At 31.0% G+C, this 23,495-nt stretch overlaps 1 protein-coding gene across 6 annotated transcripts in view; it reads left to right on the plus strand.

Annotated features, from left to right (window-relative positions):
• LOC127700800 (phosphatidylinositol-3-phosphatase SAC1-like) overlaps positions 1-18,645 on the plus strand; it is a 30,895-nt gene extending 12,250 nt beyond the window's left edge. For all 6 annotated transcript variants that reach the window (XM_052204454.1, XM_052204455.1, XM_052204456.1 and 3 more), the window contains 13 exons: positions 527-620; positions 2,187-2,374; positions 3,270-3,353; positions 4,260-4,328; positions 5,655-5,734; positions 6,485-6,589; positions 8,081-8,219; positions 11,085-11,154; positions 12,149-12,221; positions 12,742-12,835; positions 15,327-15,428; positions 16,694-16,754; positions 18,027-18,645. In XM_052204454.1, the coding sequence (XP_052060414.1) occupies positions 527-620; positions 2,187-2,374; positions 3,270-3,353; positions 4,260-4,328; positions 5,655-5,734; positions 6,485-6,589; positions 8,081-8,219; positions 11,085-11,154; positions 12,149-12,221; positions 12,742-12,835; positions 15,327-15,428; positions 16,694-16,754; positions 18,027-18,202 (1,335 nt within the window). In that variant the 3' untranslated portion in view covers positions 18,203-18,645. The remainder of the gene's footprint in view (positions 1-526; positions 621-2,186; positions 2,375-3,269; positions 3,354-4,259; positions 4,329-5,654; positions 5,735-6,484; positions 6,590-8,080; positions 8,220-11,084; positions 11,155-12,148; positions 12,222-12,741; positions 12,836-15,326; positions 15,429-16,693; positions 16,755-18,026) is intronic.
• Positions 18,646-23,495: the final 4,850 nt, after the last annotated feature.

A 23,495-nucleotide genomic window follows, 5' to 3' on the forward strand; every position in this document is an offset into this window, starting at 1 on the left:
CACTCATAAAAGTATAAGATGTGTTCATTAACCGGAGAAATCTAAATGGGGAACTATTTTTGTGGAGGGTATAATGTTTTTGTTGCTTCCATCTTTGGCTATCATCACTCTGTTGTCATTGTGCTTGCATCATCATTTTTTTCGGATCCTTTTCAAACTTGAATGCAGGTTTCACTCATCAAAATCATGTATGAGTTTGATAATCAGAGAGATTTAAATGGGGAACCATTTTTTTCAGGAGGGGACTTGTATAAATAATCCACATTAGAATAGCACCTTCATTTCTTATTACTAGTAGATCCTCCTCAAATTTGTATGCAGGCTTCTGCTCTTCAAAAGCTTGGATGAGCTTGATCATCAGAAAAATCAGCAAGGGGACCATTTTTAAAGGAAGAGGACTTGGAAAAATATCCTGTATTAATGAAGTGGGGTATATGAGTTTGCTCACTAAAGGTTCTTTTGTTTTAGAAAGAGTTAATAGTTTTTGTCAGATTTTTCTAGTTTTAGTTTTACTCCTTGATTGCAGGCAGATTCTAGGTTTACATGGAATGGTCATATTCTCAAAGAATTGACACAGCAACCAGAACTACACAGATTCTGTTTACCTGTTTTACATGGATGTATCCTTAGTAACTGTTTATTATATAACAACCACCTCAGTGCAGGGCTTCCAAAAACTATTTGAGCCAGCAGGACATTTTTTGTCTTATTCTAATTTTAATCTCTTAAGACTTAGTAATGAAAGGCAATCTGACATGGTAATAAATTGGGCATCATATAAACAATGATTGACATAAAAACGATATTAAACTTGACTTTTAATATAAATTCGATGTTCTGATGAAAACTGTTAAATTGACAGTGCATCATTCGAAGTGTGTAACATCTGCCTTAGACTATTTTTAGTGCAAAATTCCGCTGTCAAAAATGTTACTTTCATTTTGAAAAAGCACAATTTTATAATACCGAATGATGACTTGAAAATGGTAAAAAAATGACCAAAGACAGATATGCAAATATCTGTGTACGTGAACAAAGCACGATTGAGTTTAAGTGGCTCAATTGAAAAATTCGAAATGAACGTTAAATAAAGGTTTCAATGATAATTTTAGCATTTTTGAACTAATTTTTAAATGCATTTAATATTTCATTCCCACAGAAGGTGCCAAAATAAACTAAATTGGGAAAAATGTTTGAGATGTTCCCTTATGTAATACTATGAGTTGTTTGAAATGACATGGACAATGAATGGACAATAGATGCCTGCACAACAATAGGTGATTTGAATTGTATAAATGAGTAGACCGTATCAAATGAAATTCAGGTGTTTGTTTGTTTTGGCACTCATGTGGAAAGGGTGAACTAAAACTTTACCAGGGACACTGGTTTGTCTGTACTCAGAATGAATTTTTGTGGTGCAAACACGTTCATTTTCTTCAATTCCTTCTGATGAACCTTAAAACCTTTATGACTACCTTTTAAATTTTTCCGCAAATCATATTTAAATATATATTTCTGATAATCTAAATCTTTTTAACTAAGTTAATTAGATGCAAACCATTGAAATTTAAGAAAATAACTTTGAATAATCAGATCAATGTCCCGTAAAAATTAGTTTACCTATTGCCTCCACAGGTAAATTTCAGCTGTCAGACAACTAATTAACCTTGATTGTAATGAGGAGTATTAAAGTAGGGTTTGTTTTTATAGTACTTATTCATCATGCCCTTTTTATGACCGGAAATCTGTGGCTGTTAAAGGTAAAAGGTCAGGTCAAAAAGATTGCATAAACTTCAATTTTTTTTTCTGAATTATGTAAAAATGGCAAACCCACGTTATATGTCCAGTTTAGGCTCAGCACAACAAGTTAAGGAAATAATTTAAATTAATTACAGGGGCCAAATAATGGCTGTTATAATACCTTCTCCTTTATTTGGCTATTCAAAATGTTGTTTTTGGAAAACCATGAATAATTTTCATCCTTACTACCGCATGTGAATGACAGAAAATCATTTTATTGATATTTGTTGAAGTCCAATCTTTGGACCCTTAAAGTCTACCGGGGTAAATAAACAAGAAAATCATCAGCATTTCTATAGAACTTTCTTACAGTCCTCAGTTATCTTTAAATATTTGCAGACTTTTCAAGTTTTATTTTCTTACTGTTTTCCTTAACATATGTTTAGTTATATGTATAACACCATCGCTAATAAACAACAAATCATTTGACCATATTTTGATATCCCGGAGATGTGTTTTAAGAGTTGGTACTAGATTCTGGGTTAGAGGAATTGACACAGAAGGTCAAGTTGCCAATTTTGTAGAAACAGAACAGATACTGGAGTATGAAAAAGTCAGATGTTCATATGTGCAGGTATGTGGAAAACTTTATGGTCAACTAAGTAGATATATAGATTTATGCATGTTTGTTTGACCATTTTGTTAGGTAAGGTATTTTTGCTTAGGTTTTTTTATCAAAACCAGTGTCTTCTGAAAGAAATTTCACCGTTTGCAATCTTCTTACTGGTATATGATTATGTAAATAAACTCATCATAGTTACCAGGATTAAAATTGTGTATGCCAGACATGCGTTTCGTCTACAAAAGACTCATTAGTGATGCTCCAATCAAAACATTTAAAAAGGCTATATAAGTAAGAAGTTGAAGAGCATTGAGGACCGAAAATTTCTGAATAGTTTTGCCAAATAAAGCTAAGGTAGTCTATTCCTTAGTATTTCCAAAATTCAAAGTTTTGTTAACAGTTAATTTATAGTTATGACCATTGATAATTCATGTCAACACAGAAGTGCTGACTACTGGGCTGGTGAAACCCTCACAGAGGATACCTCCACCAGCAGTGGTATCGACCCAGTGTTGTAAATAAAACACAGCTTAACAAATTATGATTTTGACACCGTAACGTAAGTACTGATGAACCAATGATGAATACGAAGACACTTTAATAATGCATTTCCCTTATACAATATATATTGAACATTTCTATAACATTTAGGTCAGTATGACTTATTATATTTTACAATGTAGCAATGTTGTTAGATTTTATTTTACAATGTAGCAATGTTGTTAGATTTTTAATGATTTTTGCCATGGCACTCTTATATGACATTTGTGAGCATAAAAATATGGATCGAAATTTTAAAATATACCATCAACAGTCATGATAATAACTAACTCTCTATTTATAATGTGACCTTTTATTACCCGGTAAGAAAAATAACAAGTAGATATATTAAATAAAATTTTTTCAGACAAGAGGATCAATACCTATATTCTGGTCACAACGACCTAATTTGAAGTACAAGCCAAAAATAAAAATCAATGCTGCTAATTATGTAAGTATTGTAATGTTCATGTTTTTCTGGTTTCTTGTAAGAGGATACTTTAACAGTTTGTTAGTGTGTATATTAATGACAATTGAAAAAAAATATATTGAAGTTCTACATTATTACCAGTAATATAATTCTCAAACACGAAATGAGGAAGAAAAGTAAATTCTGTAGTTTTAATGTTGTACATTTCCAAAATTCAAAAATTATAGAAACAACTGAACTACACTAGTGCTATCTATATCTGTGCATAGTTCTTTCTTTTATTGTTATCTATTACATTTTAATATAAAGATGTGGTATGATTGTCATTGGGTCATCTATCTACAAAAGGTAAAAGTACATGAAAGTTATTACAATATTTCATCCATGTGGAATTTGTTTCAAGTAATGTATATAAATATTATGATTCTTATGAACATTATTTATTTTTATGCCCCCGCTGCAGCGGAGGGGGCATTAAGTGTTACACTTGTCCGTCTACGTTCGTCCTTACGTACGTATGTCAAGAAATTGGTTTTCATTCTCCAACTTAAGTTTGCCTCAATCAAATGTTATGAAACTCATTCACAATGCTTGTTACCACAAAACACAGATCAAGTTTGAATTTGGTGGCCTCACTTTTACCATTCTAGAGTTATGCCCCTTTTCAAATGGAAACTTTGCTGAATTTTTTGTTTCTTTTCTCTATCTTAAGTTTGCCTCAACCAAATGTTATGAAACATATACACAATGCTTATTACCACAAAACTCAGATCAAGATAGAATTTGGTCGGTATCACTTTTACCGTTATGTCCCTTTATAAAATTATATGCAAGCAGGGCATCATCTGTGTCCCATGGACACATTCTCCAATTGTTTTATATAACAAAATGTATGCAAATGAAATTGTTATTAACTTTTTTGTACAGCCAGAAGTATTTCAAAGACATTTTGACAACCAGGTATATAATTATGGAGAACAAGTGATAGTTAATTTGGTATGTATTCATCTTCTTTTGTTTTCATAAATAAAATGCACACTTGCACATACAGATGTTAGCAAAATCACACTGATATACATTTTTCATGCATTTAATAGGTAACATTGTTTTTTGAAAATATCCTTGATATTTTAGTCTGTGATATTATAAATTGTAGGTTCCTTATGGAATTTATTCCAGACTTTTTCACTGTTTTGATGACATTAAGGTGGATAATCTGTATATATTTCCTGAGATAGAATTTTCTTATACTTTGCCAAAATGTAGATTTTGCCATGCTTTTTTCAAAAATACAATAAAATGTACGGCTCATCATGCTATTTTTCAAGCTACAAGTCGTGCAAAATTGCTCAATTTTGTATAGATATGCATGAAAATACATTTTGGGAATAAAAAGAAATCTTATAAGATAAGTATTTGAAATGAAATATGAGAAGATAGGTTTTATAATATACTTTAAGAAAATAAAAATAAAAATGGTGTCACCAAACTTGTTTTCTTGCTACAAGTAAAAATAAAAACTTGTTTAAAATTTTTACTATAAGAGTTATCTCTCCTTATATGGCAATATTGAAAAATTGATCGAACAAAAAACAAATATAGGTATTTGTTAAAACAGTAACTAGTCTCAGTGATGCAATAAATCACTTACTTTTTTTTTATTTAAATGAAAGGTATTACACATTTATTGCCAATCTGTCTCAAAATTTGCAGATTGAAACAATTAAGTACTGCTATTTCCCAATTCAAGATGGCGGTATACAGGTGATCTACCTTAAGTGATTTATTTATTTTACTGGACTTGAGAAGTCTGTAATCAGTTTAACTATTCTCAAGCATCAGCTAAGAATAGTCAGTGATTTGGTTTTCCCTGTTCAAAACATTACGATGAACAGAAATGGTAGATACTGTATTTTTTGGTGCTGATCTTATAATTTGGATACAAAATTTTCACTAAGTACAGCAAATATTTCTTGCAGTCTGATGTTGTAAAATATATGATTTGAAATAGCTTTTAAATACACTACTTGAAGTACATAACCTAAAATTTCATGATAAATATTTCTCACAGTTAGAAGAGAACTAATCTTTATAATCAGAGTAAAACAGAGTTATTGTATGGGCTTTTCCAGTTCAATGTAAATGTGACCTTTTGATTGTCTTTTGACATTAATGTCAAAGGGTGAATGCCTAACAATAAGGTTATGAAAATGTAAAATTTCTCTGTGCTGGATGGGTACCATTTTTCAAAATGCCTTCTGTAGGTATGATATATTATTTTTTATTGAACAATCCTAAGATTTGTCTAATTGTATATTTCAGGTAAACCAGGCAGGATCAGAGGGACTTTTAGAAAAATCTTTTTCTCAATTTATAACAAATTCTCAAAATAAGAAAATGAGGTAGGTAATTTTTTATAAGTGACCAAAGGTATTCATATTGAATTAATAAATATTGACCAAAAATTAATTGTTTTAGGGTTGAATCTGAAAACGATGCAATTCAAGCTTTTATATATGTAATGCAGTGACATCTGCTATATATCATAATACTATTAATCAAATATTTTTAAGGATTTGTGATTCGTTAAAACTTGATCACATGTACATTTGTATTTACTCAGTGTGCATACCTATACTGTTGTGTTTATCTTTTCATAGGTCAAAAGCAGCATGTTACTAAAGATACATTCTAGAATTCCCCAATTTTACATTGTTCATGCAATAGTTGTTGATTAATAATATAACAATTATAGCCTTTGGTTGAGGTCAATACGATGTTATATCGACCTAGAGAAGCATATCGACCTCAGACTTCATCCTCAGTCAATTTGCTTCTCTAAGGTTGATATAATTTCATATCGACCTCATGCAAAGGCTATAATTGTATAGTACAATGTACATATTATTATTTGATTTCTTATTAAAAAATGACAAAGAACTTTTTACACCAAATTTCAGGATATTCTGTTTCTTTTTATACTACATAGATAATAAGAAGTGGCGGACACACAAGAGATAATTTGGTTTTTACACTGACTCGTTTAAAAAAAATCTTTTGCTGATTGGTGAGTAAAATCTTCTCAACATGTCTGTGACAAAGAAATGATTGAACATGCCTCTAGTGTTAATGTTTACACTACATTATTTCAGATATGAATATTTTGATTTTCACCATGAATGTGGAAACACAGGATTACGTTGGGATAGATTATCTATATTAATGGAAAGATTAGAGGATGACATTAGAAGACAAAAGTAAGTTTAAAGGATATGTGGCCCATGCTAAACAAAAGCCCCATGGATAAAAAAAAATGGTATTAATATTTATACAAATTATGAACATTCATTTTACATCACTGTGGCTTGAAATTATAATTATAATTTCTTGTGAGAATCCTTACTTTTAGGAGCATGTTTTATTCAGTTTTATACTATGAGAAGACTATAAGGGGTCAGCCTTATAATTTTGACTTTTCCAAAAAAAATTGTGAAATATTTTTTGTTTTTGTGGGGGTTGACACAAGATATTCAGCTCAACTGATAAAAAATTTGTAAGGGTTCCGCGGAATCCAGTGTCTCGCCTACTTTTTCTGTTAATCGCAGGCTCAACAAAAACGAGGAAGTAAATCAATAAAAATATACCTCTTGATACTATCTTTTGATTGTAAGAAGCTTCTGTCCAAGTTTGGTAAAAATCCAGGATAGTTTAAGAATCTAATAAATGTTTAAAATCTTTAACTGTAGACTAAATGTAATGTTAACTGGAAAAAAACAAAATTTCCTTCTAGATACTAGCATTTGATCATAAACAAGCTTCTGTCCAAGTTTGGTACAAATCCAAAATAGTATAAGAAAGTTATTCAAATTTTAAAAACTTTAACCACAGAGTGAATATGTTGTTTCCCAGCAGAAAATACAAGTCCATTTAAAAGTAAAATAAGGAAAAAATGGATTTATTTTTTTACAAAATTTACTTCTAGATACTATCTTATGATCATAAACAAGCTTCTGTCCAAGTTTGGTACAAACCCAGGATAGTTTAAGAAAGTTATTAAAATTTTAAAAACTTTAACCACAGAGTGAATGTAAATTGCCGGCAGAAAAACTAAGTCCATTTATAAGTAAAATACGGAAAAAATGGAATTTTATTTTTACAAAATTTACTTCTGGATACTATCTTATGATCATAAACAAGCCTCTGTCCAAGTTTGGTAGAAATCCAGGATAGTTTAAGAAAGTTATTAAAGTCTCAAAAACTTTAACCACAGAGTGAATATTTGTGGACGCCGACACCGCCGACGGAATGTAGGATCGCTATGTCTCGCTTTTTCGACTAAAGTCGAAGGCTCGACAAAAAGGGCTAATCTGAACTTTTTTCCTCCTTTGGTATCTAGCATCTGCTTTTTTGAATACCTTCTATGAAAGTAGTGAATTAATATAACACAAATTCTTAAAGAGAAATCCCTAAAAACAATTACACCAAAGAAACATCTTAACAGACCCTCATGGTATCATGGGTATTATACAATAACATTTTATCAGGCCTTTTAAATATGTAACTGATTTATTCTATAATTTATGTTCCCAAACAATTTTGTTCAGATTGGCCTGCTTTTCACCTGTTTACAGCCTTCAGACTAAACAATTTAATGACAATGACAATTTTTGCTATGATTACTCTTTGTAGTTGAAGGAATAAAGAAAATACATAGTTATGTTAATTATTAAGAATATATGTTATTTCAGTTATTTTATGATGCAAAAAGATGGTACAGTGTTGTCACAACAAGTGGGGATCTTTAGGACCAATTGTATTGATTGTTTAGATAGGACCAATGTTGTTCAGAGTTTGATTGCCAAAGTTGTTTTACAAAATCAGTTAACAGTAAGTGATAGATGTTATAGCTGAAGGCTTTCAGTAGTAAAGTTGACTTACCCTGTATACTTCCACATTTGATTACTTTAAAGGGGCACTAGCTGTCAAATTCATGTTCACCGATTTGACTCAAATTCTCATATTTGATTTATAACAATGTAAAACATTTATCCAAATTATAAAAAGTCTAAAATAAACAATTTACAGGGCATGGGCTTGATAATATGTAGCTTCGTTTCGTGTATATTTTAGTCTAGACGCCATCTAATTAACTATCGAGTTGACCTCCGGAAACCTCAGGTGGTCATATAAGCGTTATAAACATAAATATAGATATAAATAGATATCGAAACTCGTGCAATTGGATTTTTATAGGTCTGTTTAATTTCATATTATAGATTAAAAATATATGTTAATCATCGTTTTTACCTGTATAAGAATGATTTTTTGTGGATCGAATCAGTCAATCAAATGATTTACCTTAGTTTCACTTTCAATGTTGACATTCTTTTCCTTTAAATAACTCAACACGCACAATGCATGCATTATCCATTTCTAGCTAAGGGGTTAAATTTAAGTTCACATTAATACGGATTGAATGAGGTCGAATTATTCACTTGCAAGTGAATAATTCATCATCAATGTTTCATAGCTTATTTTGACAAAATTGAACCATAAAAGCTAATTATTATTTCACTATTTCACTTTCATTAAGGATTGAAAAAAAAAAATCATATTTTAGTTTCTTTTACCGTAGAAAGGCTTGTATAGTTCGCACTGGTACATAGTCCGCACCCTCTTCTCCCCACGAATTTTTAGGTAAAAAAACTTTTTGTAACTGTTAGATAAGGTCTAATGAAACTCCGGTAATTTCAAATCCTGTGCAGTCGTTTGCGGTATTTTCTTGGAAAAACCTGTTTTCCATCATCAAACAGAAGCTGAAACTGCTTGTAAATGATTCTAGAACGCTTCATGATTGTTAAAATAAGTTTAATTCACTTAAAAAACAATTTAGAAACTTGTGTATGTTTAAACAGGAAGTTAAAAAAGCACGTGTAAAAGTAGAAATTAACCGGTGAGAGTCGAAATCCATACATAACAGATATCACTATAATACGACTTTGAAAGTAAAACAGTTCCATCCTTTTGTAAAACAGTCTTTAATATATCTATCACATTAATGTTTGAAGGGTCTTAAGCTAATACAAACCATATTAGTCAGTATGAAACACCAAAACGGAACGAACAATAACCGATTACGTTTTGTAGTTTACAAATTCTAAGCTGGTTTACGGTTGCCTTTTTCACTATGTTTGTATCGTTTCAATCAAGCAGATACCAGTTTATTTCAACCAATGCATTGAAAAGAAACGAGAAATTTGTAATGAAAGGTTTAGTTTTTATATTTATCAGTATTAATTTGATATTGAATAGAAATAACTTATTAATATGGATGAGTTAAAATTATTAGTTTGAAAAATGATAAGAGCGCCCTCTACATTATAAATAACAAAGATGGCGGAACGTAATCAAACCACCTCGCCCGCGAAATTGAAATTTTTCTCTTATTTCTTGCTTATTGTACTCTATAGTCCGCACCCCGTCTGGAAGGTCCAATTTTGGAGAATAAAACCGCGGACTATACAAGCCTTTCTACGGTATATATCTCGTAGCTAGTGCCCCTTTAATATGATTGCACATACACTATCATTACACTAGAAACTGATGGCCCTTTATGAAATGTTTGATTCATTGATTGATTGTGTTAAATGCCATTTTTAGCGCACTTCGATTTATCAGGGCAACCAATTTTTATTGGTGGAGGAAGCAGGAATGCCTGCAAGAACCATAGACTTTCAGCAGGAAAACTTATAATCCTTGTCAATTAAGATCAGAGTCAAATGCACCGTACCACGAGAGAGGTTCTAATTCGCAACCACAGTGTTGATAGGCTAGTGATTACTGAAGATGACTTCTTTTGTACAAAAACCATTTGAAGAGTTTTTTCAATCCCCATCACTAATTTAGACATTCAGTATAAAAGAAGAAGGTACAGTACGATTGCCAATGTAGTAACTATCAACCAAAGATCAGTGAAGTTGTAAATATATAAACATCCATAAGCTACTAAATGTATCAGAGATCCTTACCATGTAAATATGTATGAAATATTTAAGTGACAACCAGCAACCTTATTTAAAATACAACCAGTGGACTAATGGTTGCTGATATTAGATAGCCTTATGAAGTCTGTGGTTCATCTAAGCATGTTTGTGAATGTGCAACCATCTCTTAACCTGAAACTGTAGTGTAACAGGGAACCAGTACACTATAAAAGTCAATTGAAAAAATCTGAACTCATCATCAACAACATCTGAAGAAATTAATAAACACATTAGTACATCCAGTTTATACTGAAAGTTCAAAATCCATGTTCAGTTAATCACATTGTCCTTATTAGATATAAGAAGATGTGGTATGAGTGCCAATGAGACAACTCTCCATCCAAGTAAAAATTTATAAAAGTAAACCTTAGGCTGTTGTCTGCTCTATGGTCGGGTTGTTGTCTATTTGACACATTCCCCAATTCCATTGTCAATTTCAATATAGGTCAAAGTACGGTCTTCAACACGGAGCCTTGGCTCACACCGAATAGCATTTTGATTAGTACACTCCCCACTTGATTGAGTTTGAAAGTACCATTAACATCATTAATAGTCCAAGACATGTCTGATCTTGTGTAACACCAAAATTTGGTTTTTTGTAGGTAGCAGGATAAAATAGTATGTTAAATTCTGTATTCAAATATTACAAATAGAAAACTAGACTACGGCAAAAGTGTGTTAACAATTATGTATTTTTTTCCTCTTACAGAAATTAGGTATACTGGATCAAGGACAACAAATTAAAGACTGTAAAACATTTAACTACACCTACAACAATGGTGAGTGTGTTACTATTTTATTACGATAACACTTTTGAAATACCATGAAGAAATAACATCAGAAATACTACACGGGTTATTCAGTGTGCACCACATTTTTAATGTTATTTCGAATTGACAGAAAAAATATTACAGTCATTTCTTATAATTTAATTCTAAATTCCATTTTAAACCGGAGTTAACCATGAAAAAACGTTGATGACGTCACAGTCACATGACAAAATTATGTCTATGAGCTGATAAACAAAACAACGTCAGCCAATCAGAAGACGCGTTTCATCCAAAATTAAATTATTAGTCTATATGGATGATAAATCAGGGTAAAAACAATTGATTTTTTTTGTCAAATGTTATAATTCTAGTAATAGTAGCAGTCATGTTCTGAAAGAAGATCATAAATAAACATTTATTCTAGGATAAGAAAATTTGACACAAAATTCAATTAAAAAATTCTGAAAATTCGTGTGAATGACCAATTGTGAAGTGATTCTCATTCAGAATTGTGAATCATGACTGCAAATGCCTTCTATCATGACTGCAAATGTTACTTAATGTAGAAATAATTTGACAATAAAAAAGACCTGAAACATCCTGTGATGACCATAGTCTTTTCTGTAAATTTCTTACTGAATGTAGAATTTCTTGAAAATTTGTTTTCAAAAAGGCTGGTAGTTGATATTAAAATGACCACACTACTGAGTTTGTGACTGGTACTCTGGTGACCCCTAGATGTCTTATTTTCTTTGTGTGGTTGGGTTGCTGTCTCATTCACTACATAAAGCCTCATCTCCTTTAATTCATAATGATTTCAATTAATCCAAATTGTACTGTATCATCTAAAAGATAGTGCTTAAAGAAAACTGTTGTATATTGTTATCTCAATGTTGAAGTACAGTGACCAATAGTTGCATACATCCACATCATTTGGTCTGGTGGATAGTTGTCTCATTGGCAATCATACCATATTAACAGTTCACTAATTCTAATTTTTCAGATTGGGCAGATAATGCAGATGTCATGTCAAAACAATATGCAGGGACAGGTGCTCTGAAGACAGATATTACAAGGTAAGGTATGCAGGGACAGGTGTTCTGAAGACAGATATTACAAGGTAAGATATGCAGGGACAGGTGCTCTGAAGACAAATATTACAAGGTAAGGAATGCAGGGACAGGTGCTCTGAAGACAGATATTACAAGGTAAGGTATGCAGGGACAGGTGCCCTGAAGACAGATATTACAAGGTAAGGTATGCAGGGATAGGTGCTCTGAAGCCAGATATTACAAGGTAAGATATGCAGGGACAGGTGCTCTGAAGACAAGTATTACAAGGTAAGATATGCAGGGACAGGTGCTCTGAAGCCAGATATTACAAGGTAAGGTATGCAGGGACAGGTGCTCTGAAGACAAGTATTACAAGAAAAGATAACTAGATAAAAACTAGAGGAGTGCTGAAGTGATTTAATGAAGATGTATTTGAAAGCAAGAAAATTTGAAAACAAAGCAATGTTGAGACACTACATAAGCCAGTGTTTCTATTTGAAGCTTAAAATCAATATGACTTTGAAACATTTTTCTACACTTTCAGACAAGGAAAAAGAACAAAATATGGGTTGTTAATGGATGGTTGGAATTCGTTGATAAGATACTTCAAAAACAACTTCAGCGATGGCTTTAGACAGGTTAGTTTGAATTGTATTAAAATATTAATGACAAATGCAGAACAAGGTGCATTTGAATTTGCCAGCTCATATCTTTTATTACTGATATATTCTTACTTTGTAAGGAGTACATAAACATTAAAAAACAAGTTAATATGATGAACAAGAGGTTGTAACTGTAGGTAAAAGTCCTGTCTACAAGGCATTATTTATTGGATAAGTTTTCTTTTATTCTGCTGTCAATTTCATGACATTGTACAGTTTTATGGAATTTTATCAGTCTAGGCACTTACATCATATTGAACAAAAACATACATCAAGAGAAAAGAATCAATCTATTGAATGTTGTTGTCATTACTGTGAAAATATGATTGAGGAGTACAATTTAAAAATTAAAACCACAATTTTGTTATCTGTGAAAATACACAATTTTCATTGATTAATTCCATACATTCTACAGGGCTCACGCTACCAGGCGACTAGGGCGAAGATGTCGCTTTCCCGTCCGTCAATTCGCTTTGCCCGACCCTCAAAAGCGAAAACTAGTCGCCCTGTGCTTTACGATACTCGCTTTCAGTCGCTTTCGTCATCGACAATATTCAATTTTTACCAAGTCGAAGAAACAGCAATTTTTCAGTAAAAAGTAAAGAAATTCAAAGACATAAATGATTTATTTTCTTCAGAAAAGAGGTTAAAGCATTGATTTTAAAGTTGGTTGCATGTTATTTCATAAAAACAATTTTTTATCACTTCCGGCAAGGATTTGTATAGTGAGAATTCCGGTACTTGTTAGAGAGCGTACATCAAATCATTCTAATTTTCGGCAAAATAAGTTCGTTACTTCATTAGAACGTGATGAAATTTGCCTGAAGTAAATTTTTTATCCATGTATTGCATTAAAAACGTCATATTCTTTCCAAATAGCGTGTCAAACATCGTTTATTTTTGTAAATTTTTCTTTTTCGTCCGCCATTGAAGTATTTGTACTAAACTACCAATCGGAACCGGACCAGCTATGACCGAAATCCGGATTCTTACGATAATGACTACTGAAGAATAAATGGCACAGCTGACAGAGGAATATTGATCCCAAAAGGAAAAATTACGCATTCCATGCGCATTAACATACTTTTGGTTAGATCTACATGATTAATGTATATATTTCCATGTATATGAATTGTTTCAATTTATTAATTAAAATTGCTCAACTCTGGGACTACTATACTATGTCCAAGCTTAACTGTGTTAAATTTATATATCTTTTAAATGAGAATTTTAACCACTGAATTTCACAAACATAACAGAGTATATTTTAAATTGAAATAACAACTTTCTTTTCCTTTTTGATATAAAAAAAATCTTTTTTATTATTGCTAGATATTAAACTGTTTTTTTTTTCTGACAAGAGGACTAATATGATTGTGCATCTAGATATGATAAAATTAAACAACTTTGAATTTGAACTGTTACTTTTATTGTACTCCCAGGTACAAATTGAGCAATATAAAAAAATAAGATACATATGGCCCTTTGTATTATAGAAAAACCAAACATTGTAGCGCCGCGATCGAATGAGCACTTCTCTCTCAAATCTCACCACTTCTCCCTCTCATTTTCAAAAAGAGAAGTCACTTCTCCCTATGATTCTGAAGTAGTGTGAGCCCTGCATTCTATATGAAGTATGAAACCACAAAAGTAGCAACTAATAAACCATAAACCAAGGTCTTTTCAAGACACCAAAATATTAGACAAGCACACAAGTATTTCACATTCTAAGAATTATTTTTGTTACAAATTTAAATTGAAAATTGAAAATCAACATCACAGAATATGTCAATCATGGCATTATTTGTAAAAATGTTATTTCTTAAGATTAATTGCTAATTTAATAGGTTATTATATGTCTATTGCAGTAGTATAAGGAATGTTGTCTTTAGCAGAAAATCATATTGCATGAGTTTTCAAGTCCAGTAATCATACTGTTTAAAAGGATATTTTCGTGTCAGGTTTTGTTTCAGTTTTGGCCTAAAAAGAGGACAGTTAAATCTTCTTTATGTTCATGTTTCACAATGCTTTTAAGATATATTAATACGAATAGTAAAATGTTTGGGTAGGGTATATTTCCAGGGGAAAAAAGCCTACCACAAACATGGCGAAAATTAGAAACACATGAATTTTTAAAATATGTTACTAAAGCATAATTCAAGACTCTTCTGTCTATTTTTCCATACTGCTTGGCATCAATAGCAATTGTAGCTCTTGTTTTACCACATGCACAGTTTTATAGTTATTTTGTCTGTATGGAAAGTAAAAGTATTGTTTATTACTGGTTCAGTTTTATAGTTATTTTTTCAGTATGAAAAGTAAAATTATTATTTATTACTGGTTCAGTTTTATAGTTATTTTGTCAATGGAAAGTAAAATTATTGTTTATCACTGGTTTTTGAATTTGAAAAGAAAGTACAGGAAGCTTATAAAATCCAATAAACTGCATTTTGCATTTTTTTAACAGGACTCCATGGATTTGTTTCTTGGAAATTATATAGTAGAAGAGAATGAAGGTGTTGTGAGACCATCACCTTTACAGTCAGAGAGAGATTGGAAATTCTATGCTGTAAGATTGTACACTAACTTTTATCTTAAAAAAATTCATAAGGGGTGTTTCAGATTTAAACACATGGGGGATGGAAGGCACTCTTTTTAGTCCCCAAACAACCCATAACATAATATTTTTGTTTTACTGATAATTCTTACTAAATTCTGAAGAAAATGCAACCACCCAAAATTTATTAATTTGAGTGCCTACCATCACCCATGTCTTTAAATCTGGAACAGCCCTTACCCCATATTACTTCAAAATATCCCAGAGTGTATTTGATTTACTTTTGACATTTTCTAGAAATTTTAAGAGCAGTCAAAAAAATCAGTTAAAAGTTTATGCTCATGTTTTTAAAGCCCCTTTTCTTCTTTATGCCCCACCTAGGGGCATTATGTTTTTATACCCCCGCTTTAAAAAAAGTGGGGGTATACTGTTTTACCTCTGTCTGTCCATTCATCAGTCCATCTGTCAGTCCATCCGTCAGTCCGTCTGTCTGTCCCATGAATATTTTCGTCGCATCTTCCTCAGGAACTGCATTACAAAGATTTCTGAAATTTGGTTTCAGGGTTTATATAAGTCAGCTATACTGTGTGATGCGTTTTCAGATACATCACTCAACAACTTCCTGTTTACCAAACACTTGTATCATTTTACACATGATAGCCAAGTTGAAAATTTTCGTCACATTTTTCTCAGCAACTACAATACAAGGATTTCTGAAATTTGGTTTCAGGGTTTATATAAGTCATCTATACCGTGTGATGCGTATTCAGATTCATCACTCAACAACTTCCTGTTTACCGAAATTTTTGGGCGGGAGTATCATCAGTGAGCAGGAGCTCACAGTTTCACTTGTTTGGTCTGTGCGTCCGTTCATTCGTCAGTCCGTCTGTCCCGCTTGAGGTTAAAGTTTTTCAGGTTAAAAGTTTTTGGTCAAGGTAGTTTTTGATGAAGTTGAAGTCCAATCAACTTGAAACTTAGTACACATGTGCCCTATGATATGATCTTTCTAATTTCAATGTTAAATTAGAGTTTTGACCCCAATTTCAGGGTCCACTAAACATAGAAAATGATAGTGCGAGTGGGGCATCTGTGTACTATGGACACATTCTTGTTTATGTTTATTGTTTAATTTGTGTAAAAAAAGTTCAATCATGAATAAATAAATACATGCCTAGAATTTGATCTATTATTTGAAAGAACCTGCAATGTACAGATAGTATCATTAAAGGAATTGTATAATTGAAGCCCTTTAGATGATTGATGTGTTCTATTTTTAGATTCCTGTTATATTTGTAATAGCCACAGCCATGTGTTTAATTTGCATACTAATACCAGATGGTAAGTTTTAGTCATAAGTGTCAATTAAACTGCAGTGATATATAAAATGATTAAGAATTATTACATTGGGCGCAATGAAATATCGTGATTTTCCAGTCAAATAACAAGAATAATTTCAGGTGTTATAGAAATTCTTTAATTTACTCCTTTGATCACATACAACAAAAGGTGTTGTTAATGACATTAAATCAAAAGGAAGTGAAAACACACAGAAAAAATATAGTTCCTAGCATTTTCTACTTTATTTAAAATCATTGAAAGAAAAGATTAACTAATTAAGAATTAAAGTCTATCAACCCTGAAAATATTGGAAAAAATTGTCCACCTGTTTTGGAGTTATTGCCTCTGAAATGTTGATTTTAAACTTTTCTGCATTTCCATGTCATTGTTTCAAAAACTATAGGAGCTAGATTAAAAGTTAAAATTGCAAAAATGATCAGCATGACAAGATGTATCTACCCTGAAAATTAGAGAAAAATCTAACCTCTCATTTAGGATTTATTGCCACTGAAATATCTTTTTCTTCCAATTTTTAGCAGTTGTTGGCTGTTATGTTGAAAACTATAGCAACTGTTAAAATTGTAAATTGCAAAAAACAATCAGTATGACAAGATGTATCATCCCTAAAAATAGGAGTAACATTGTTTGGGAGTTATTGCCCCTGCATATTTTGCAGTTTTTGGATGTAATGATGAAAAATTTAGGAGCTAGGTTAAAAGTGTTAATTGTAAACATGATCAACTCGACAACATCTGTTAACTGTTTTTGAGTTATTGCCCCTGAAATATACATTTTTCCAATTCTTTACATTTTTTTTTTGCTGACATTGTAAAAAACTATAGGAGCTAGGTTAAAACTGTAAACTGCAAAATGATCAGCATGACAAGATCTATCTTATCTAGAAATTTGACAACCTGTTTTTGGAGTTATTGTCCCTGAAATGTTGATTTTACTGTTTATTTTGCAGTTTTGGCTGTTATCTCGAAAAATATAGGAGCTAGGTTAAACATGTAAATTGTAAAAATGATAAGCAAGACAAAGAGTTACTATAGTATATGCATATATGAAAGTCAGAATTAGCAAACTGGTGATTGTTCTCACAAGGTGAGCGATACAGGCACAGGTGTGCTTCTTGTTCGATTTCTTATCTATTTGCAAGTATGATTTAAATGTATAGTTGTCTCACTTTTAATGTATATGTTAAATTATTTGTATTTTTGTTATCTAGTAAACTGAATGTATATAAGCATTTTCATGTTCTTTTTCTTTCAGAGAATATCAGCACCCAGTTGATGTACATTTTGTTTTGGGGAACAGCTAGTTTCTTGTCTTTGGCAGCCATTTATATATTTGGCTCTGAATTTGTTGACACTCCAAAATTAGTACACTCAAAAGACCTATCTACTTCAAATTTTTACGACGCCGTGAAAACAACCAAGACATCATGATAAAGATCGAATCTTAGAAAAACTGAATATTTTGATGGTGCAATGTCGTAAATTATGTCATTAGACTGTAGTTGTGTTTATTTCTTTTTTGAGTTTTTCTGAAATCTGTTAAAATATCTACCAAACAGAAAAGAAAATTCACAAAATACTGTATGTCAGGATTTTTTTTTGTGTGTCTAATTTTTTGCCATCTTCACAGTAGACATTGTACTGTGAACTTTATCCTACAACAACATTTCACAATGAAAATAGAGGATACTGATTTATATAAGGAAACTTTTCATTATTCCGTAATCAAGGTATGGAATAATTTACCATTCACAATATAAACAACTGGTTTGTTACAAACATTTTCTTAGAAATATTATGCAAGACGTTATAAAATCTAATACTGTGGATTCATTATTATTCGTTGGATACCAATTTTCGTTGATTTCATGGGTACAGGTGAACCACGAAATTAAATGTTCAACGAATAACAAATTTTCTATAGGCTTGTATGCAGACTTCGGCAAAACCACGAAATGAAATATCCACGAACATGTAAGTTTTCCTAAATCAACGAAAATTGGTACCCACGAAAATAAATGAATCCACAGTAATGTTACAATTTTTTGGTTAGAAATGTAATGTTTCATTTTGTAGTTATTTTAATGTATGAATGATTTTATATGTGTATGTTGTATTTTTCCTGTTGAATGTATACTGTATGCACATAATTGTTTGATGACATGAATGAAAATTAGACAGTTTTTTTCTAATTGATTTACCCTCTTTAAATAATGAATTTATTATCATTATGAAAATCGAAATTATCTCCTTCAGAAAGCATTTTAGAAACATGATTATCTCTATAGGTGTAATACCACCAAATCATAGTACGTCACATCCGGTTGCATACGAAAATAGGTCGAAAAAAAATATTCCCTTGAATTTGACAGTTGTAGGTAATTGATCCTACATTTCATTGCAGTAAAACATTTCTGAGTCATAAACATATATCTTGGGTATTTCAAAGCACCATTATTTCTTTATTTGGGGTTTCTATAGAATATTTTGGAAACTTGAGGTTACATGGTTACTAAAGCTTGTACACAGGTTAAAAAAGGGGGAAAATTTGATTGGTTAACTTCCAGTGATGGTTATTTTCTTATATGCAATGAAATGTTATGTGAAATTTTTTCTATAGTACTGGACAGGATAAAACTTTACTCATGCCAAGTATTTCTTTATTTGAAACAAAGATAAATTCTGCACAATTTTTTGAAAAGTGCAAATTTAACAAAGACTAATAGGGGAAAATCAATGGTGGTATTACACCTAATATGGGAAGCTGTACATGCACCTTTGACCTTGTGAGTACTCTCATGTGTTAAAATTTCTTGCTATTTAAGTGAAATATTACAAATAATGAAATATTCTGAGTGGATTGAGTCTCCAAAATACATTTTATGAGAAAATTTCCTTGAAATAGGACTTTACCATGAATATTAGTTGACAGAACAAGCCATACTTAGAGTCTTGGGGAGCTTTTTCTCCTTATTTCTTATATTCTGCTATACTAGAAAATTTTTCCTAAGAAATACTTTAATAAATATATAGTTTTAAGTAAATGAAATTATTTTTAAAGCAGTAACAACAAATTATTCACCAAAAGAGAAGTTTTTTATGTCCCTCTCTGGAACGCGGCGTAAATTTAAGTTTTACGCAAGGACTTATTGAAACCTCCTTGGAGACAGTAAACTTTTATACGGATAGTTCAAGCAGCTTGAATACTTCAATTAATCATTTATAATAACATTTCTATCATAAATGAGTGAAAGTTACCCCAAAATTTTTATTTATTGGCCTAAAAAGTAGAAATTTTGAGGAAATGAGAGGTATAAATGGACCAAAAGAGACTTTATAAGGAAGAATAAGAGGTCCATTAGTAGTATTTATCATCCTAAAGTCATCTTTTGTATCATATTCAACTGTTTGTAGGCAGATGAGATAAATATTTGATCATTTATTGGTCCACACTATATTCTATCATGATGCGGCTTGGTTTGAATTTTTCGAAGAAATTTTGCTCGAATCGCTGTAGATGTCGTCTTACATTATACTAGATTTTTCTCAAACTATTGAACTGATTATGACAAAACTTGACAGGAATGCTTGAAATAACCAGTATTACAAAGGAAAAAAGTCACATTCAGTTTATTCAACAAAAAAGTCTTCTTTAGGTGTAATACCACCAAATCATAGTACGTCACATCCGGTTGCATACGAAAATAGGTCGAAAAAAAAATATTCCCTTGAATTTGACAGTTGTAGGTAATTGATCCTACATTTCATTGCAGTAAAACATTTCTGAGTCATAAACATATATCTTGGGTATTTCAAAGCACCATTATTTCTTTATTTGGGGTTTCTATAGAATATTTTGGAAACTTGAGGTTACATGGTTACTAAAGCTTGTACACAGGTTAAAAAAGGGGGAAAATTTGATTGGTTAACTTCCAGTGATGGTTATTTTCTTATATGCAATGAAATGTTATGTGAAATTTTTTCTATAGTACTGGACAGGATAAAACTTTACTCATGCCAAGTATTTCTTTATTTGAAACAAAGATAAATTCTGCACAATTTTTTGAAAAGTGCAAATTTAACAAAGACTAATAGGGGAAAATCAATGGTGGTATTACACCTATAAACTAAATGCCTGGTAAACATGAGTCAACTATAAGAGTTTCACATTTGGAAAGATGGCCACATTTAAGCTGAACTAAAGATCCTTTAACAAATAAAAACACAATATCTTGACTTTAAAACCATTAGCCACAATTTGTTTTTTCTTTTATGTTTTGGTATCATTGATATTTAGATGTAGGCACAACTCAAAACAGAAGCAAACCATAGCATTAATAGACTTTTGTAAATATTGTCTCCAGTTGTACAGGAACCATTGGGTCAAATATTGTAATCATTTAATCTTTACCATGTAATTAAGAATTTAAGATTTCTTATCCCAAATATTTGTCTAGTTGAGGTTGTATTATTGTTTAGGTCTTTTGTCCCTAAAAGTGTCAACATCAGCATTTGTCTGTAGACTAATGATTTTTTTATTCACAATAGACCAATTTCACATAGTGTATGTACTTGCCACGAAACAAAGGATAGTATTTCATCCCTTTTCTGGAAAAAATAATCAGTAGGGGCTAAAAAAAAATTTCTCATAAGATTCATTATACACCTTTTTTTTTTTTTTTTTTTCGTCCGATTTTGTTGCAGTTTTTAACCAGATTTTCGAAGAAAAAAATCGTTTATTGATTTGGGGATGTACGACAGGCAGGTGGGCCGCATGCCAAACAGTTCCGTTCATTAACATGCAAACACTTTGATGAATTTTTTTAAAGTTTTGATATGTTGTTTCCTGTGACTAAATGAAGGTCAAGTTCAATTTTCACGATTTTAGCTTCTCTCATTTTTGAGTTTTCCACTTTTTAGAAATAAATAATGTTTGAAATTTACTGTTCATTATTAGACATTTTGAAGATAATTACAGATAAGTTTTTTAGATTTTTAATAGATATTGTATTAATGATAAATGACATTTTGGATTTTTTTTTTTCATCTTTTCTTTTGTAAATTGTTTGAAGAATTTTGTGGTTGGTTTGTTTGTTATTCTGTATAAACTTATTTTCTGAATGCTATATATATATTTTTTTGATGAAGCAAACTCCTTTAAAAACTAAGCTTAGTATGTCTATTAATAAACATATATTTAGATTTCTGATTTTGGGCCCTGTATTCAAGTTGGTCCAAATCGGGGTCCAAAATTATACTGTGTTTGATTTCAACATAAATTGAATATATATAGTGTTCTTTGAAAAGCTGAATCTAAACCTGTATTTATTTTCATTATAAATTAGATACAATGTAATACCCCATTGAAGTCCAAAGGATCCTAAATTAAACTTTTGTTTATATTTCATCAACAATTCAAAAATTGAATTCTTGGGGTTCTTTGATATGCTAATGATAACAATGTTATTAGATTTTGGATATTGGACCATAATATGTAAATTTCTGATTTCAAATTTTTCAGTTCTTTGACCACATTCAATTTGTGTCACAAACCTATGCTGTGTCAAATATTCAATCGCAATCAAAATTCAGAGCTATTTTAAGCTTAAATGTTGTGTCCATACTTGCTCAACTGTTCAGGGTTCAACCTCTGCAGGAAAATCTGGTTTGCTGTCACTCTGACAGCCTCTTGTTACTTTCTGTTCTCTATCTTAATTTGTATGTATATTATGGCAATTGATTACTTAAGATTTATTGGATCAAGTTCAGGATTATTCCCCAAAAAATTTCAACTTTTTTTTAATTTTTACTCCAATTTGAATGCATTTTGTCTCGCAAATAAAAAATTCCTATCTGCACCATTAAATTTTGGAAGCATTAACTATTTTAGAGCTATAATGGGACCAAATGAGAAAAAAAATTACTGCTAAAAGATGATCCTTTTCAAAATCCATGTTTGTTAAAAATCAGATTAATGGTAGGTTTTAGTTTATGTTATGAGGGCATTCAATAGAACATTGTGCTTTTATATGGCAGGTAGATTATTTTTTGTTTCATTCAATTATATATACTGTAAATGCTCAACGGAACTTAAACAAATTTGTCATTGTCACTTTATATTAACTTTTTGCAATAAGAATTTAATCCTTGTGCAATATTTATTTCAATTAAAAATATTTCCGATAACATACTGTGGATTCATTTATTTTCGTGGGTACCAATTTTCGTGGATTCAGGAATTCTTGCATTTTTACAGATATTTGATTTCGTGGTTTTGCAAAAGTCTGCATACATGGCTATAGGAAATTTGTAATTCGTTTAACATTTAATTTCGTGGATCACCTGTAACAACGAAGTCCACGAAAATTGGTATCCCACGAATATTAATGAATCCACAGTAGATTGAATGAGTGTTGTTTTGCTGAATATCCAGTGGTAAATATTTCCTGCATTTTCAGGATGAAAAATTTCCATCTACACCAATGGCAGAGAGAGAAAAAAGAAAAGTATGTCAGTAGAAAGGTTGAAATAAAATAAAATCATTATTTTTTTCCTTTTTAATTTAAACCATGTTTCAAACACTAGTATTCTATGGAAAAGTTATATGACATAGGTTTTGTAAGCATATTATGATTATTGCATTTTTATTAGCTCACCAGAATGGTTCTTGTTATCTATAGAGTGAGTATTAAGTATGTTGTTGTATTAGAAATTATATATTTCA

This window comes from Mytilus californianus, unplaced genomic scaffold, assembly GCF_021869535.1.
Source record: "Mytilus californianus isolate M0D057914Y unplaced genomic scaffold, xbMytCali1.0.p SCAF_5, whole genome shotgun sequence".
In the NCBI taxonomy this organism is placed as follows: Eukaryota; Metazoa; Mollusca; class Bivalvia; order Mytilida; family Mytilidae; genus Mytilus; species Mytilus californianus.